Source organism: Pezoporus wallicus, unplaced genomic scaffold (assembly GCF_028554395.1).
Source record: "Pezoporus wallicus isolate ANWC-B61680 ecotype Strahan unplaced genomic scaffold, APGP_CSIRO_Pwel_v1 contig_360, whole genome shotgun sequence".
Taxonomy (NCBI): Eukaryota; Metazoa; Chordata; class Aves; order Psittaciformes; family Psittacidae; genus Pezoporus; species Pezoporus wallicus.
The window spans coordinates 4,861,329-4,878,363 of record NW_026640059.1 but is presented as its reverse complement, the minus strand read 5'-3'; the positions used below and the strand labels follow the sequence as shown (position 1 = coordinate 4,878,363).

At 36.1% G+C, this 17,035-nt stretch overlaps 1 protein-coding gene across 16 annotated transcripts in view; it reads left to right on the top strand.

Moving 5' to 3' along the window:
* Nucleotides 1-16,655, top strand: part of TRIP12 (thyroid hormone receptor interactor 12) — an 83,003-nt gene extending 66,348 nt beyond the window's left edge. For 10 of the 16 annotated variants that reach the window (XM_057417098.1, XM_057417102.1, XM_057417100.1 and 7 more), the window contains 17 exons: nt 411-562; nt 1,926-2,098; nt 2,672-2,745; nt 2,849-3,048; nt 3,916-4,043; nt 4,307-4,458; nt 4,913-5,055; nt 5,627-5,783; nt 6,979-7,077; nt 7,602-7,716; nt 7,894-8,048; nt 8,540-8,704; nt 9,931-10,095; nt 13,558-13,671; nt 14,605-14,699; nt 14,900-15,003; nt 16,120-16,655. In XM_057417098.1, coding sequence (XP_057273081.1) covers nt 411-562; nt 1,926-2,098; nt 2,672-2,745; nt 2,849-3,048; nt 3,916-4,043; nt 4,307-4,458; nt 4,913-5,055; nt 5,627-5,783; nt 6,979-7,077; nt 7,602-7,716; nt 7,894-8,048; nt 8,540-8,704; nt 9,931-10,095; nt 13,558-13,671; nt 14,605-14,699; nt 14,900-15,003; nt 16,120-16,316 — 2,388 coding nt within the window. In that variant the 3' untranslated portion in view covers nt 16,317-16,655. Of the gene's footprint in view, nt 1-410; nt 563-1,925; nt 2,099-2,671; nt 2,746-2,848; nt 3,049-3,915; nt 4,044-4,306; nt 4,459-4,912; nt 5,056-5,626; nt 5,784-6,299; nt 6,504-6,934; nt 7,078-7,601; nt 7,717-7,893; nt 8,049-8,539; nt 8,705-9,930; nt 10,096-13,329; nt 13,464-13,557; nt 13,672-14,604; nt 14,700-14,899; nt 15,004-16,119 lie in introns of those variants that run through there. The other 6 variants (XM_057417103.1, XM_057417097.1, XM_057417101.1 and 3 more) reach the window with 5 other exon arrangements.
* The last annotated feature ends 380 nt before the right edge of the window (nt 16,656-17,035 follow it).

Sequence of the window (17,035 nt, the reverse complement as noted above, 5' to 3'; positions counted from 1 at the left end):
TCTTGAACAACTTGGAAGTTGTTTCTGCCTGGTGAGAAGTTGGTATGGAGGGAGTTTAGATAGTAATCTTGCCATTTGTTCCCTTAGTCCTAAGTACTGCAACAAACCAGATTGTCCTGTTTGTAAAGGAAGAAATTTGAAGTGGAGGGGAGGGAAGTAGATAACTGTAGCTTAAGGTTAAGGGTAAATGTTTAAAATCTCTAGGGCTATTAGGTAGAAACCAGGAGAGAAAAGTGTATTCTTTGAAACAGGTCATTTTTTATGACATAAATTTGTCATCTGGTCATACTGATTCTGCTGCTACTTAACTGAGAGTAGTCAATCTTAATTTTTTATTTTTTTTTTATGGTATGAATTGTTTAAGATGGCTTAATTTAAGCACATAACTGAAAGACTGGAATATATTTCAGCTTCCGGGAGAAGAACCCCTTGGAAGATTAGAGCCATTAGAAAATGCACCTTTGTTGGCATTAGTCCATAAAATGAACAATTGCCTCAGTCAGATGGAACAGTTTCCTGTCAAAGTGCATGACTTCCCTAGTGGAAATGGAACTGGGAGCAGGTAAGGATTAATGCTCAGGTAACAGTTTTGTTGGAAGCTTTTGTTTTCAAAAACTTGTTTCAACCCTAAATGTTCCAAGAGGTAATGGAAACTTCTGACCTATTAAAGACAAAAGCAGTTACACAGTTTGCAATTTTTTAAATTCAGTGGAATATAGAATATTTAACCAAAAGTTTGCTTACCATCCTGAAACTTCTCTCACTTCAATTAGGGGTGGAAGTGTAATTTTAAATGCAATCTAAATTCAGACGTGAAAAATTCAAATGTTGCCTTTGCACCCATGTAACAAACACAGGGAAAAAAAATAACATCTTTGCAACAAATGTACTGTTGTTGGTAATTTTTTTTTTATTTATTATGGAAGTAATTAAACTACTAAGAGCTTGTATTATAGTGGTATATTTTGTTATTCAGCTTGGTTCTATTCTCTAGGATGATAGTGGGTTGAGTGGTAGGTGTTGGCTGTCAACATAGTTTAAGTGTAGACCTGCCCTGTGTCTTAAAATAGATTAAATTTGGAATCCAGTATGTTACTTGCATTTCAAGTAACAAATTTGGGTGACTGAAGACTATTTCTACAATCTATTCTCTGTATTCCTCTTTAATAAATCAGCTCTATTTTTCATTCAGTATGTAGCAGTAAGCATTGAAAGTACTTCATGGTGCTGGCTAAAAGCTGAATTTGACTGTAGACATTTTTGTGACTACTTAGAAATTAGGAGGGAAGGAACATTAAAAAAAGAGTTGTTGAAAAATACTCTTTAAAGTTTGAAATGCCACAACAGTCGGACTGCTAGTTTTACTGTAGATTATGTCAATGAGGATTTTGAGGTGTTAAGATTTGGTAGTCTTTCACTAGCACCTGGAAATAGAAGCAGCCTAAGATAAGGCATTTGTGTATGAAAATAGCTATCTTGAGTATTGATTAGTGAGATGGAACACGTGTGTAAACTATACTTCGCAAGAAAAGTTAGGAGCTTTTGCATTGTCTTTATTAAAAATGCATATGAACAGATACTTGCATTTTCCACCCCCGATTCTGATCCTTATTGCACTGCACGTAGTCACAGCTGTAAATCTCATCAGACCTCAAAGATGGTCAGTATAGGCCATACGGTATTCAGATCACAGACTAAATTTTCTCTTAATCCATGTAGTTTCCACTGGAAACAGATTTTGTCCAACTTGGGTTCTGGTGGTCTTGTTAGAATAAAATTTTTAATCTGTTTATCCAAATCTTAAAGAAATAGACTGAGAAATGATCATAACCTGAGCAAGTGAATTTGCCAATGCACATATAAACCTATTAATACATTTTTGTTAGATTCTTTGAGTAGCAACTTTTTTCACAAATTATTTTGAGTTTTTCTCTCAACAGAGGATCGCAAGCTTTAAAGTTCTTCAATACACACCAATTAAAATGCCAACTGCAAAGACATCCAGACTGCGCTAATGTGAAACAGTGGAAAGGTGGACCTGTGAAGATTGATCCGCTGGCTTTGGTACAAGCCATTGAAAGATACCTTGTAGTTAGAGGTATATATCTATATTATTTTGTTTCCCCTCCAGTCGCATGTGTTTTGCTTCTTGGGAAAGTCAGTACTGTCAGTAGTGTAGAGTCTGTTTTAAAAAAAAAACAAAAACAAAAAAACAAAAAAAAACACAGAACAAACCAAACAACAACAAAAACAAACAAAATCCCCCCAAATCCCAGCAAAAAAAAAAAAACAACCAAAAAGAAAAAAACACAAAAGCCCCCAAACCAAAAAAACTGAGGATTCTACTGAAGACACATAGGAGATGCCTTTAAGTGTATCTTGCTCACAGGTGGGGAGATCTTCCCTTTTCTGATCCAAACTTTTTTTCCTGTTGTAAACAGTTTAATGTAAATACCAACAGAAGTATTATCTGTTTTTTGTCAGATTGGCTATAACTTGCCATTTTTGATGCCAGATACTGAAATTTGTACTAACACATATGAACTTTTTTTTTACTGATGTATTTTGGAACTGTGTGAAACAGTGGAGTTTATAAAATTCAAAGTACAAAAACTATTGCTACATTTTATGTGAAAACAGATGAGGATATCTTTCTCCTCTCTTGCCTCAGGCTATGGAAGAGTAAGAGAAGATGATGAAGATAGTGATGATGATGGATCAGATGAAGAAATAGATGAATCTTTGGTAAGCTTTTGCTGTGAGTGTAAGAGGAGGGAACAGTGTGAGGAGAGGATTAAAGAAAAGCTAGCAACGAGTTTCCTAACTAGTGTGGCTTTTTTTTATTCAGGCTGCTCAATTCTTAAATTCAGGGAATGTGAGACACAGACTGCAATTTTACATCGGAGATCACTTGCTGCCATACAATATGACTGTGTATCAAGCAGTGAGGCAGTACAGTTTGCAAGCTGAGGAGGAGAGAGAGTCTACAGATGATGAAAGCAACCCATTAGGAAGAGCTGGGATTTGGACAAAAACACATACTATTTGGTAAGTTGGCTAGAGAAATCAGGGGGCAACTTCTCAACTTCTCTAGTTCCCTAGATGTGTGTATCTAAAGGAAATTGGAATATAGCTGTCTCCCTGCCTCTGCCCCCAGGAAAAAAAACCCACAAAACAACTCCAAAAAAACCCCAAAACAAACAAAAAACCAACCAACAACAAAAAAAAAAACAAAACAACAAACCACCACACTGTAGCTTTGAGTTTCCTGATGTGCTTGAGATACTTGAATCTTAGTAAGAATTCATTTCTAGCTACTGATGTTCTTTTTAGCTCATGAGTGAAGCTGGTGAACAAGAAATGATGAGTTTTAAATAGCATCTGCTAGATGGAGGCAAATTGTTTTTAGTGTTAGGTAACTAACTACGAACCATAGAGACATTGTCTGCAGTGTACAAATAGTGGTAAACTTCATACTGGTTTTTGTAGTTGATTGCTGTGCAGGTATATGCATTCTGTGACCATATTTTGGAAGGAGCAGTATTGACCTATGACTGGGCCAAATGTTTTAATGTTCCAGCAGTGTCTTTTTCTTGCTAATATTTAAATGTGTTATTCAAAAGCAAAACCAAGAACAAACCACTTTTTTTTTCTTTTTTTTTTTTTTCTTCTCTATACCTTCTGCTTCTCTTCCAGTTCATGGAGCCGGAGGGTCCCCATTTTTTCTCCCCCATGACATGCTTTGCTTCTGAGGGCAAAGGCTGGATCATACCTAAATGCATTGTTCTTGTCTTTCTGCTTTTAACTGTCATTCAAGTAAAAATCTGGTAATAAAAGAACTAACACTTTTATAACTGCTTTTGTTTCCATGTGAGTATTTCACAAATATGTTTTTAACTTTTAATTACTTCTTAGGTATAAACCTGTGCGGGAGGATGAAGATGGTAATAAGGACTGTGTTGGTGGTAAAAGAGGAAGAGCACAGACTGCTCCCACGAAAACCTCCCCTAGAAATTCTAAAAAACATGATGAATTGTGGCATGGTGAGTGTGTTGGATGGGGAGAAGGAATGTTTAGAGATGTTAGTGTTTCTTTTAAAGCAAGCACAGTGTAAGAAAAGTAAGCATATATATCTGTCTATATAATGTGTATTTTAAAGCTAAAAAGATGCTTACTTGAATTGTCTTAAGGTGTGGTAGTTAAGTAAATGCTATGACTACCTAGGCTCTTGATAATTAAATCTTGGGAAGACTTCTAGTTGATTTGTTTTGATAAAATACTCCTTTTTTTTTTCATTTCCTACTAGATGGTGTATGCCCTTCGGTATTAAATCCCCTCGAAGTTTACCTCGTATCTACTCCACCTGAAAACATAACGTTTGAAGATCCCTCATTAGATGTTATTCTTCTTTTGAGAGTTTTACATGCTATCAGTCGATACTGGTATTACTTGTATGATGTGAGTAAAGCACTTTTAAAATCATTTTCATATTGATAGACAACTCTGTCCTGAAACACCTTAAAAATAGCTTTCTTCCTCTGTCTACTGCCCCCACCAAGACAGAATAATGCAAATACTATTATATTCCCCTACCTATTTCTCTAAATTCTGGTAAGCTGAAGGCTATTAATTCTTCCAGTCAATCATTTTTCCTCTGTAGTGTGTTAAACAAATTTTCCATGCTTTTTCCTTACTTAAGTTCAAAGAGCAGCATTATTCCAGGAAAGAAAGTAGTAAAAATCTACTCAAGTCTTTCTTTCAAGGCTTAGACTCTGGCCAAATTGACAACGCTAGTTTCTTTTTCTTGTTACAAGCAAATTGGAAGCATTAAGAAACTCCGCTTAACAAAGATTTGCTATTTCTTCCAGCATTTGTTTAACTAGAAATACATTGTTTTTATGTAATAATACAGAATGCAATCTGCAAGGAGATAATTCCAACCTCAGAGTTTATCAACAGTAAACTGACAGCAAAAGCGAACAGGCAGCTTCAGGATCCTTTGGTAATTATGACAGGAAACATACCAACGTGGCTGACAGAACTTGGGAAAACATGGTATGAATGACTTACTGTATGGTATTTCTAACTTGACTTCTGTAGGTCTCCTGGCTATGCAGCTCAGGTGCATCATATACTCTAAGGCTTTTGAAAGTGCTAGGGGAGATTAAAATGTAGTCACAGAAGTCTTGCTAAGTTACATAGTAACACTTGAATGAATGTTTACACATACATTGCATACTTTAAGCAAAATACAAAGGGATAGACTAGATACAAAGTTTGGTCTGCTTCTCACAGGAGTTTCTGGCAAATTTGAGGTTTCCTTACTGAAATCCTAGTACTTGATTACTCAGTATTTTTTTTCCCCCTTAAACTTCTTAATGGCATTTTGGTCTGGATTTTTTTTTTTGTGGTTTCTTCTTATATTAAATTTCATCTCTAGACTCTTTGCTTGTAAGCATTGTAACTAAACTAAAATGTGTTCTGAAAGCCTTCCATTGGAGGCTGCTTTCACCACTGTTTAATAAAATATTCATTTCGGGCATACTACATCTCTACTTTGTCTAAGCTGAACTATAGTCACAGATGCAAGTTGGAACCTAGCTAACTAATCCAATGGTCTTTACAGCCCATTTTTCTTTCCATTTGATACCCGTCAAATGCTGTTTTATGTAACTGCTTTTGATCGTGATCGAGCCATGCAAAGACTACTGGATACTAATCCAGAAATCAATCAATCAGATTCTCAGGATAGCAGAGTGGCACCGCGACTGGACAGGAAAAAAGTAGGTATATCTTGTTTAAAAACTAAATGAATGATCTTTTTATTTTTGTTTTGTCTTTACGAATATAACTGAGGGAAGATTCATGTGAAAGCTGAACATAATGAATACTCATGTTTTGGTAGTATACTGATGAAGGGGAAGTTTGTTTTTATTTAAAAGCCTGGGAGTAGAAAGCACATTGTCTTCCCGGTGTCTGCCACAAGGTGGCAGACGGAGCTAAAGAATGTACTACCCTGCTTTCTCATAGTCTGCTTAATTTTGGATTGGAGTCTTTACATAATTTCTGAAACTATATTCAGAGAATGAACTTCTAAGCTTTAGGTAATACTAATAACATTTCCACGTATTATCTTGTAAATCTGTTTTGCTTTTAGAGTTTCAGAGGAATTCAAGTAATAGGGTTTAGACCATTAAGTGTTAGCTGACTAAACAAAAACATTGTTCTTTTGTTCTGGAAGAGTATTAAACTTCCTGTCACAACATAATAAAACTAAGCTGTGACTGTTTTAAATTGAGGGAGTCTCGGGTGTCTGCCTGGAGTGTGGAGGGATGTTATCTTAAACTAAAATCTGCTGCATAGTCTTGAATACCTTGGGGGGAGATAGGGGAAGACAGGAGACATGAGAATCTAATTCAACTAGAATATAGCTTCCAACATGAAGGAATCCCAGTGCTATTGTGAGTTTTTTGCATGTGTGTGTTTTGGTTTGGTCTGTGTTTTTTTTTTTTTTTTCTTTTGGATGCGTGGGGGGGTATTGTTTTGGAGTTTTTGAAACCTGCCATTTTCCCTACTAGAGAATCTGCAAGGGCAGGGTATAAGAATATTCATTTAGTTGCTGAAGTTTGGCATCTTTAATCTGTGTTTTCTTCCCCATGTACAGTATGTAACATCACATGATAACATTTCCATTATGTGCTATGTGTTACAGTCCCACTGCCAGATTCTTGGCAAGAGTAGTACCTAATAATTATATAAATATAAAGCATTGTTTTTTTTGTATTGAACGTTCTGATTCTGTCATGTTTTCATGTAGAAACAATAATTATTTTATCAAAGTATAAGCTTACAATTTGTTTTAACTGTGGAACTGTTAGCACAGGTGGAGGAACTTGCATAACTGATTTTTTTCCTGTTGTAACTGCCTTGGGAGCTTACAGACATAATTTCACTACTTAAAACTTCTCTAATGTGTAGCGCACTGTGAACAGAGATGAGCTGTTGAAACAGGCAGAATCTGTGATGCAAGATCTGGGCAGTTCAAGAGCCATGTTGGAAATCCAGTATGAGAATGAAGTAAGTGATATCAGTGCAGTCTAATTTAAGTCCCTTTTGTTGAAGATTAATAAAAAAATGCTACACCTTTCCTAGAATGACTTGGTCAGGCACTTGGTCCTTCAAATTTCTGGTGCCACAAAGTTTTGTCTATTAATTCACTTGGTAGTGATTTTTAGTTGCTAGGAGAAGCTCTTTCTGATCTATATTTCACAGTCAGTCTTATTCTGCAGAGCAGATTTTTTTCTACCTCTAAGCAAACAGCTGTGTGCATTTCCTCTATAATATGATCATTAGGTGGTTAATACTTTTTATTCCACTATTATTCCCTCTCTTACGTGGTATTTCCAAGTTGTCTCAGCCATATTGTAAATGTTGGCATAGTTAGGTTTTCTAGATGCTTTTAACAATCTTCTTAATAGCCAATATTGTATTGTATTTCTCAGACTGAGTAAAGATTATGATAATTCAAATTGACCTAATGGGCTCTTCATTTATCTTGTTCCCTCTCCTCTTCCCCACATCCATTCTCCTTCCCCCTGAAGGTTGGCACAGGCCTAGGCCCCACACTAGAGTTCTATGCACTTGTATCTCAGGAACTACAGAGAGCAGACTTAGGCCTTTGGAGGGGAGAAGAAGTGACTTTAGCCAATCCAAAAGGTAAATGTTTTACTATCTAAACTGTCAATAGTGATCTAATACTGAACTGATTTTAAGTTGACTTTAATTATGTGAATGGCTTTGAAAGAGCAATTTGTGGTCAGGTAATATGCCTCATGACAGTGTTTAATTATCTTTGTGTATGTATTGAACTTTTTTCATTTTTTTCCTCAACAGGAAGCCAGGAAGGTACCAAGTACATCCATAACCTTCAAGGCCTTTTTGCACTTCCTTTTGGTAGAACAGCAAAGCCAGCTCACATTGCAAAAGTTAAAATGAAGTTCCGCTTTCTGGGGAAACTAATGGCCAAGGCAATCATGGATTTTAGACTGGTGAGAATAAAATGGAAAATGTATTTCTGAAGGGTTAAATGAAAATGCTAGGTCTGAGGAAAAAAACATTAAGATGGGCATGGAGTTATTTTTGGCTCTAGCAGCTTGGGGGAGAGGGGGAATGCAGCTGAAGTTTTGAGGGGGAAAAGATAGTACATGTTGAAGATTTGTTACAGTGGCTTATGAAATCATAGTGAAAAAAGAAAGAACCATTGCCTGCCATGTGTTGCAATCTTTCTCCAATCTTCTTTCAAGATTGTCTTGGACATATTATTCCGGCTGCTAGCTTACTGATTGCTCTAAGCTATATGCACTAGGGTTTTCTCGACTGCAAATTTCTCGGGTAAAAGAACTCAGACATGTGGTTCTGTTATGTGTCAGAACTATGAATTGGTAAATAAATTCTAGACTTAGTCAAGAGATAAGATAGCTAAAGATACAGTTTTGGAAGACAGTTCAATACTAAACAATGTTTACATTTGAATTTCCAGGTGGACCTTCCTCTTGGACTCCCTTTTTATAAGTGGATGCTACGACAGGAAACTTCCTTGACATCACATGACTTGTTCAGTATTGATCCAGTAGTAGCCAAATCAATATATCACCTTGAAGATATTGTAAGACAAAAGAAAAGACTTGAACAGGACAAAACACAGGTGGGAAAGTAACCCTAGAAATGGACGAGTATTTCTACACACACATTTGGATTTTATAAAGTAGCCATAATTAAGTGTGCAATAGTGCTTATTACTGATAATAATAGTGATAATGACTTCATTCTAATAAAGGAGTAGTTTTAATGTTATTAAATCATTGGTTAGTAATTACAATATTGTCTTTTTGTAATGTAGACTCTAACAATGGAAACTTATTATGAGATTCTTCTGTGTGATTAAACACAGGCTAGAAATGTCTAAAACTGCCAGATGTTTGCTGAAGGTAACTTCTTTTTGGTTCACTTTGAAAAGCTAACCAAACTGATCAGAGGAAAAAATCTATCCTTGATTTCTTTTTTTTTTTTTTTTTTACATTCGAAAGGCTTTACTTTTTTATTTGTTGGTTTAGGCAAACTTCCAGGTATTCTTAAAAGTGGCTTTTGTGTTGTGGTTTTTGTTTTTTCCCATCCACCTAACCGCCACCCCCACTGAAGAGCTGTATGCAGAACTGATGTAAAGCTGACTTCATATGTGAGCATGCAGGTTCTTCTATACAGAGAAGTCCTAATTTTTCAAGGTTTCACTCATAGCCTTAAATAGTATTGCTGACTGTTGCAGAGTAGCGATAAAAGGTCTTTGGCATGCATGTTCTTGCTATGATCCATTAATAAGTAGTAGGTAGCAATAACCTGATTTATACTCTTAACACATCTTTGTTACTAGTGAAGCTATTCCAAGTGTGTGGACCCTTGTTCTTCTTTACCTCACTGTCTCTTTCTTGTTGGTCACCCCTTTTAATTTCCCAAAAAGAGTTTGAAAAACCTGAAACCTGGTGGATGAAAGCTAAAAAATGTCAGTATGCATGCCAAATATGAATGCAATTAACTACTCTAAATTAAAAACACAGCCAAAAGCCTTAGTGTATCACACATCTTCTCTTGCAGTAGTATTTTCTAAATCAGCAGTATGCCAGAAGTAATTTTGAAAGGAAAAAAGTATACTCTTACGTTCTTTAAACTTTATCCATTAAGATAGTTTGTCTTGGTTTACTGGTATGAAAAATGTAGAAGTAAAGCAAGGAGTACTGTAACAGTAAAAAAAAATAATTAATAGTAATTTTTTTAATTTTAATTTTTACTTAATCCAAATTGCTTAAAAAGTCATAACTTTTGAAAAAGTCAGTGTAAATGAATTGTTCTCACTGGTTTTCATTTCCAATTTTTTAGACCAAAGAAAGTCTACAGTATGCATTGGAGGCTCTGACTATGAACGGCTGCTCGGTGGAAGATCTGGGGTTGGACTTCACGCTTCCTGGGTTCCCTAATATAGAACTGAAGAAAGGGGGAAAAGATACACCTGTCACTATCCACAATTTAGAGGAGTATCTCAGAGTATGTTACAGCAAAGCTAGGACTAAAATTTCTTTATTCTTCCTCAGACTGCTCCCCAGTAGTTTGTTTCTGTCTATATTTCAGTTCATTCTTGTGAGCTGGGCACAGCAATAGTTTTCCTACTGACTCCTTCTCTTCTGTACTAGTTCATTATTATGAAAAAAACTGTTTGAATCCTAGTCAGTGCATGTGACTTGAAAATTTTATAGTACAAAAAAGTTGGTATATACACAATGAAGTAAGTAATCAGAAGGATGGATAGTGCTTTCTTGGTTTATTGTGGATAAAAAGCATTGTAGTAACTGAAGTAATTTGAGCTGTGGGCTGTGGACTTTCAGAATCTTTTAACAAGTTGACACATCTGGGTATGATAATGAATGTGTTTGCAATAGTGATTTAGCACCTGCTACTCATGCTTCAGTGGGCTTTGAACTGTTATACTGAAATTTGTTGGCTAGAAAGCATCAGCTTGGTTGTGAGACTGAGAGCAGTAGTTGTTCATTTTTGTTTGTTCTTGTTTTGTTCTGTTTTTTAAACCCAAACACAACACAAACCCCACACACAAACAAAACCCCAAACCATTAAAAAAGGGTAAAGGAGCAGTTAACAAAATGGTGCTGTAGTAAGTTGACAGTACACGCGTGTATTGATATCTTCCAATGTCAGAAGGGACATAAAACATAGAAAAGGAGAAGGATGATACTGCTGGACTAAGGTAGGAAACTGTTTCCGCATAATGAAGTGTTAAAGGGAATAGGTAAAAAACAGCCTGGAAGAGAGATGGGGAGTGGCAGGAAGAAAGCAATATTATCACATGGAGTTGTGAGTGGGGTAGAGGTAAGAACGATTGCATCATGAAAAAGCTGTTATTCCAAATCCTAAATAATGCATTTTCTGACAAGTTAGTCTGCTGCCAATGTCATTCTGAGGACTGTTAAGATTTTCAAGTATAAGACACAGATCTGATGCTTTGGTGGAAATGAATCATTAAGAGGCATATAAACTCCTGCATATAAACTGAGAACTTTGCAAAATTATTCCATAATCCTTACAACTGAAAATTTAGCAGTTACAGTTGATCTTCCATATGCCACATAATCAGTTTTCATATCTTTTATTTGTTGAATGCAAATTCTGCTAGTCCAGAATTACTTAATTAAACATATTTGGGTATAAAGCTATTTGCATACTTGCAGAAGGGCAGTGCTAATGACCATACCTTGTTAGAAACAGCATTTGCAGTCTGGGGAAAGCTGAGCAAGGTTGCTTTCAGGTCTGAGAGCAAGCTGTATGAAAATCAGGGTATTTTTTTCATCTAGATAACACATATCCGGTATCTGATATTCAGGGAAAGGCTTGCAGACGTCTTTGGTGTCCTGTAGTTGTCCTGTCACAGACCTTTAGCATTTTAAAGGAAAAGCAGATCACTACAGAAAATTTATTCTCTGCTTCTTTCTAAACAGCTTTAGGAATTATTTTCTTGAAAGGACACTTGTGAGGTTTTTCATCTTTATATTTCACCTTATAGAGGAATCCACATCCCAGTAATTAGCACTACAGACTTGATGTCAAGGAAATAGAAAAGATTTCGGAGAGAAAATTAGTGTCATCTGTCTCTTAAGTATGATAAATTGTGATTTAGAAACAGTATATTTAGTTTATCAGCTAGCCTGTACAGCTCCCTCTGGGTTAGCTGCCCTGCTCTTGAAAATACCATTTTCGCTAAAATCTTGTGTGTGGGTTACCACTGAAAGTAGTTTAAGTAGTTAGAATATCCTACTGGTACTTCATGCCTCTCCTGCAGTCGTGTCATTATACCTTCCACTTCCCTTACTGCCCCTCACTGCCCCAAGGACAGTTCCCACAGGAGCTGCCTTTATCAGAAAGTAGAACTACTTCAGCTACCAGTATAGTGAAAGACTTTATTCTTCACACACACCACCTCCCCCTGCTGTTTTTCCCCTGTACTAAAGAAAGAGGCTAACTTGCGTGTTCTGAATTTGTGGACAAAAAGTTTCTGGAGTGCAGCTTTTTGCCTAGTAAATTTGATCTCCTCTTTGAATCCACAAGAATACAGTGCAGCTTAATTTTGCATATGCTCCTGGTCATAAAAAGTAATCACAATTTGAAGTAAGCAACTCGGCTGTTACAATAGCCATAGAATATTCTACGCTACAGAACAGCCTTCTGTGCTGCTGATTCTTACTAGCTTCCTTTTCAGTATTGCAACCTGATGTGTGAAAGTAGGGGTATGTACTTCACCTGAAATTCAATGCCTGACCTTTTTCTAGGAAAGGTTGTCAATGGATCCTAGTAGGCTTTCCAAACACAGAGCTTTCGGGAACAATTAACCCTTCAGTTGTTGGGGCAGGGTTAAAGACTTGCTTCAGGAATTCAGCATCAGTGAGGCTTTTAATCATACTCAGATGCATCCTTAGAAATCTTAGAATCTTGCCTGGAATGCTGAAAGCTTTTAATACATTTAAAAACTACTAGTCGTGTGTTGACAACACATCAGCATTACTTTCTTGCCACAGTTGAGGGTATTCAAGCCAAGTGTAATTATCAGTAGCACTAACTGACAAGATGCATTTGCCATGGATAATATATTTCTTAATATAGTGGAGAAATACTGGCTGCGGGAGTTCTAAAATAAATTTAGTCTTGTTTTTGTCATGTCTCCTTCTTCCCTCCCCACACCTGCAGTGATTAATGTTTCAGTATGTGCTGTCCACTTTGGAAGGTGAATTCTAGAAACATGAAATGAAGTTATTTATTCCCCCCCATATTAAGCTGCTTAATAAAGCAAAAAGACTAAAGTTAGTTTTTGTAACTGTATATCAGAAAAGGGACCTGTATGTTTCTGTGGGGGAAACTAATATAATACTGGTAATGATGTTATGAGGATTTCTGTTTCAGTCACTTAATTTCAAATAAATGTCTGTGTACAGAAAGAACATTTAGCTTAGGCTTCTAAAAATATCTATGAAATGTTTGGATTTGTTTTAAAGTATCTTGATAAATAGGTTCAATTTAACCAGCTATTCTGAACTCCATGTATTAACCCTTGGTTTGTCAAAAATCAAGACAAATATGTTGTTTAAATTCTGCAGTAATTGCGTGCTTAGGGTATTGTAAATATGTTGTACTAATTTTCAGTGAGAAAGTTGTAACAACTACATGAGAAAGTTGTAAAGAAGAAACTCGGCAAATTCTGTGTCTGTTGCATTACAGCAGCACAGCACTTGCACACAGTAGTATGAGGTTATGAGTTAAGGCAGAGTGAGGCAATGCCATAGAACACCTCCATGAATCAAAGTTCAAACTCTGCCACAACTACAGTGAGCATATGGGTAGGCTTCTGTAGAGTTTTCTTTTGCAGCTGTAGTTTTTTAAACAGAGGTAATCATTACACACTTCATTAGAATGACTGTATTATTTTTTTTTTTCCATTCCCTGCAGTTGGTTATATTTTGGGCACTAAATGAAGGTGTTGCCAGGCAGTTTGACTCATTCAGAGATGGATTTGAATCAGTCTTTCCCCTCAGTCATCTTCAGTACTTCTATCCAGAGGAGGTCGGTAAATGTATCTTTACTGATGCTTTTATAACCTTATATGTAGGGACAGCCTGAACCTAGGTGTGTACTGGATGCAGTGCATTTGTGACAGTCCAATTACATAACGTTTCTGATGCACATTAGCAAAATGTTGGTGTCCTTTAAATCACATACTTACATGTTAAAGTTTTCAGTGGTGATCGTTTATCGTTTATCTGAGGCTTTTATTATGAACAGCTCCATTTTCTTTAAAATTGAGTGTATTCAGCTTTTCTGAGCAAAGTGCTGAAATGTATATATTCAGGTTCTTTATATTGGTGTGGATACTTTAATTCCTTGTTTTGCAGTACTTCTTAATAGCTATTGAAAAAATCCAAAACAAAACAAACCCAAACAAACCCAGGACAGTGGTGCTGTTTTTCTGTCAACTTGTTGTTTGGTATGATTTGATGCTTGCTTCTACTTGGAAATCTAAAAATATGGACACTAGTCTATTGCTAGTCTGCTAATGTGGTTAATCAGAATTAAGGCATAGCAGCAGCATGAGATATTTATATCTTTTCCTTGATAAATATTTGTTATTGCTTTACCACGTGAGATGCTAAATGTGTATGCAAAGGCAAATTCAGCAAATGAGGTTGTTACTGGGATGGAGCGATTGCATTCAAAGAATTTGAGAGGATTGGTTGGGGTGACTAAGGTTATTTTGCAGTAGGTGATTCCAAGAAGCAGAGTCATAGGATCATAGACTAGTTAGGGTTGGAAAGGACCTTAAGATCATCTAGTTCCAACCCCCCTGCCATGGGTAGGGACACCTTACGCTAAATTATATCACCCAAGGCCTCGTCCAACCTGGTCTTGAATGCTGTACTAGTAGTCAGAACAGACAATACTTTTTCTGTCTCAAGTTTGAAAAGGGAAAACTTAATTCCATGTTTTTTAACTTTATAGTTGGAGCAGCTTCTGTGCGGCAGTAAAACAGACACTTGGGATGCAAAGACTTTAATGGAGTGTTGCAGGCCAGATCACGGTTATACACATGACAGGTAGTATGGTGTTGATCTTGTTAAAACATAAGTATTAGCAATAGATAATACATGTTTAAATAATACTGATATACTGTTATTCAGGCTAAAGGAATTATGACATTCATTTGAAAATATTCATTCTGCAATGAATATTAATCTGATACAATTATCTTCACCATAAACAAAATAATAATAGCTTACCTTTTTCTCCTCTTTAGTCGAGCAGTGAAGTATCTCTTTGAAATTCTGAGTAGCTTTGATAGTGAGCAGCAGAGACTGTTTCTTCAGTTTGTGACAGGTAGCCCCAGACTGCCTGTAGGAGGTAGGTTTTATTACATACAACTATATATGAAATAAGTACTATTAATGCATTTCAGAATAAGTGGGTTATTTTAGTATAGGAAACAATTACTTGTGTATTCTAGATGTTTGTACTTGCTTCACGTTTCTAGTTTCAGACATGGTTGGGTAGACTTCAGGTAGAATTCTCATCAACTTTGCATTATTCATATGACGCTTCAGTTGACTGTCCAGGTTTAATTTATGTTACCATATAACCTATTGAAGGGCAAAACATAGTTCAAAATTTAAAAAAATAAACCCCCAACAACAGCAAAACAAAACCCAACCCCTTCCCCCTCTTCCCCCCTTCCAAACAAAACAAAAACCCCAAACAAAAAACCAACCCTGTAATATGGTATTCATTGGCTAGAGGTGCATCAAGTTATGACAACAAACAAAATGTTGCATTGCTACCCAGAAACAATCTCCTTTCTAGAAAGGAGACTACACTAGTGTAATGATAAACTTTTAATTTCTCTCCCTTCTGAATTTCAGAAATTAGGTGAAATGAAGTGAGAAAACTGAGGAATTTCTATCTTTGCTAGGGACTGTTATAGATTACACATTTTGCTGTAAGCGCAGCTAAATACTTTGCAAGTAAACCCAGAATTTATGCATATGATCCACTACTTGTGTTCCTTGGGGTTTGGGAGAAAAAGCTGAAAAAAATTTATAATTTTTTTTTTTTTTGGAGTGGGGGACACATGATGTAGACAGAGCTGAGGGTCTGGAGTAAAATAAATAAGGTACCAGTCATAGATAACTTCTGGGAAACTTGGAAAATGTGTTTGAATCCAACAAACTTTTAAAAAGGCTGCTTTTAGAATAGGTTTTTTTACACATATAGAATACAAGAGTAAAAACCTCACTGATTTGTTTGGGGTATTTTTAATTCCTCTTGGTAAACTAGTCTACAGGCAGGACTTCAGGTATTTTTTTTACCTTTCTACATGGCCTTATAAAGCCATATTCTGAACTTGAAAAATGGAGCTGTCAGTTATGAGATGCATGCTTCTGTCACTGGTAGATGTGTACAGTGTTTCTGTGTGATTTCAAGGGGAGCAACCTTATTCTGAATGTCTTTTCTCATTGACAGGCTTTCGAAGTTTGAATCCTCCATTGACAATTGTACGCAAGACATTTGAGTCTACAGAGAATCCAGATGATTTCTTACCCTCAGTAATGACTTGTGTGAACTATCTCAAATTGCCGGACTATTCAACTATTGAGATAATGCGTGAAAAACTCTTGATAGCTGCAAGAGAAGGGCAGCAGTCATTCCATCTTTCCTGATCACAATAAAAGTACAATGTCTGCCTGTTACAGCAAAAGAAAAACTCATGATTCTTTTCTAAATATATCACCTGAGTCAAGGAAACGTGTTACGCCTTCTTGTTGTAGAAAAACGGCTTGCAGATTATAAGCAAAGACACTTGGTTGATATTCATTAAAGGCCCCTATGGACTTAAAGTGATCCGGCCCTAAAAGTTGTTGTGACAAGGTTTCTTTAGCAAGTTCTTGTTTAAATTATCATTTATTTGATGAGTGAAGTTTTTAACTTGCTTTGCTGTGTGAAATTTAAAAAGGGATGTTTTTCCAGGCTGGAACAATAAATGTCGCTGTGCAGTTTAATACTGGGCTGTGTGTATCCATCTAGCTAAGTCTGAAGTTTTTTTCTCCAAAGACAACTTTTGTACATAAGTACAGAAATTAAATACACCATGTATTTGATGAATCTAGTTTAGTAGACTAGTTCTGTGTATCCTCACCTGCCTCTAATTTTGCCCATCCTCATGTATTGTCTGATGTGCAATTCACTTGGTTCTTTTTGTGTGCAACATTCAACAATTGTTATGTTTTGGTTAGCATGGGCATTCAACTGCTCCATGCCTCTTTCTCTGATTAAGATAATTTAAATTTTACTGAAATCAAATATATATTGTCAATATAATTCAGCCTTTGTAACTAGGTAGAACCTTTCTTATAGCATAGTTTTACTGTAGTGGTAGGAT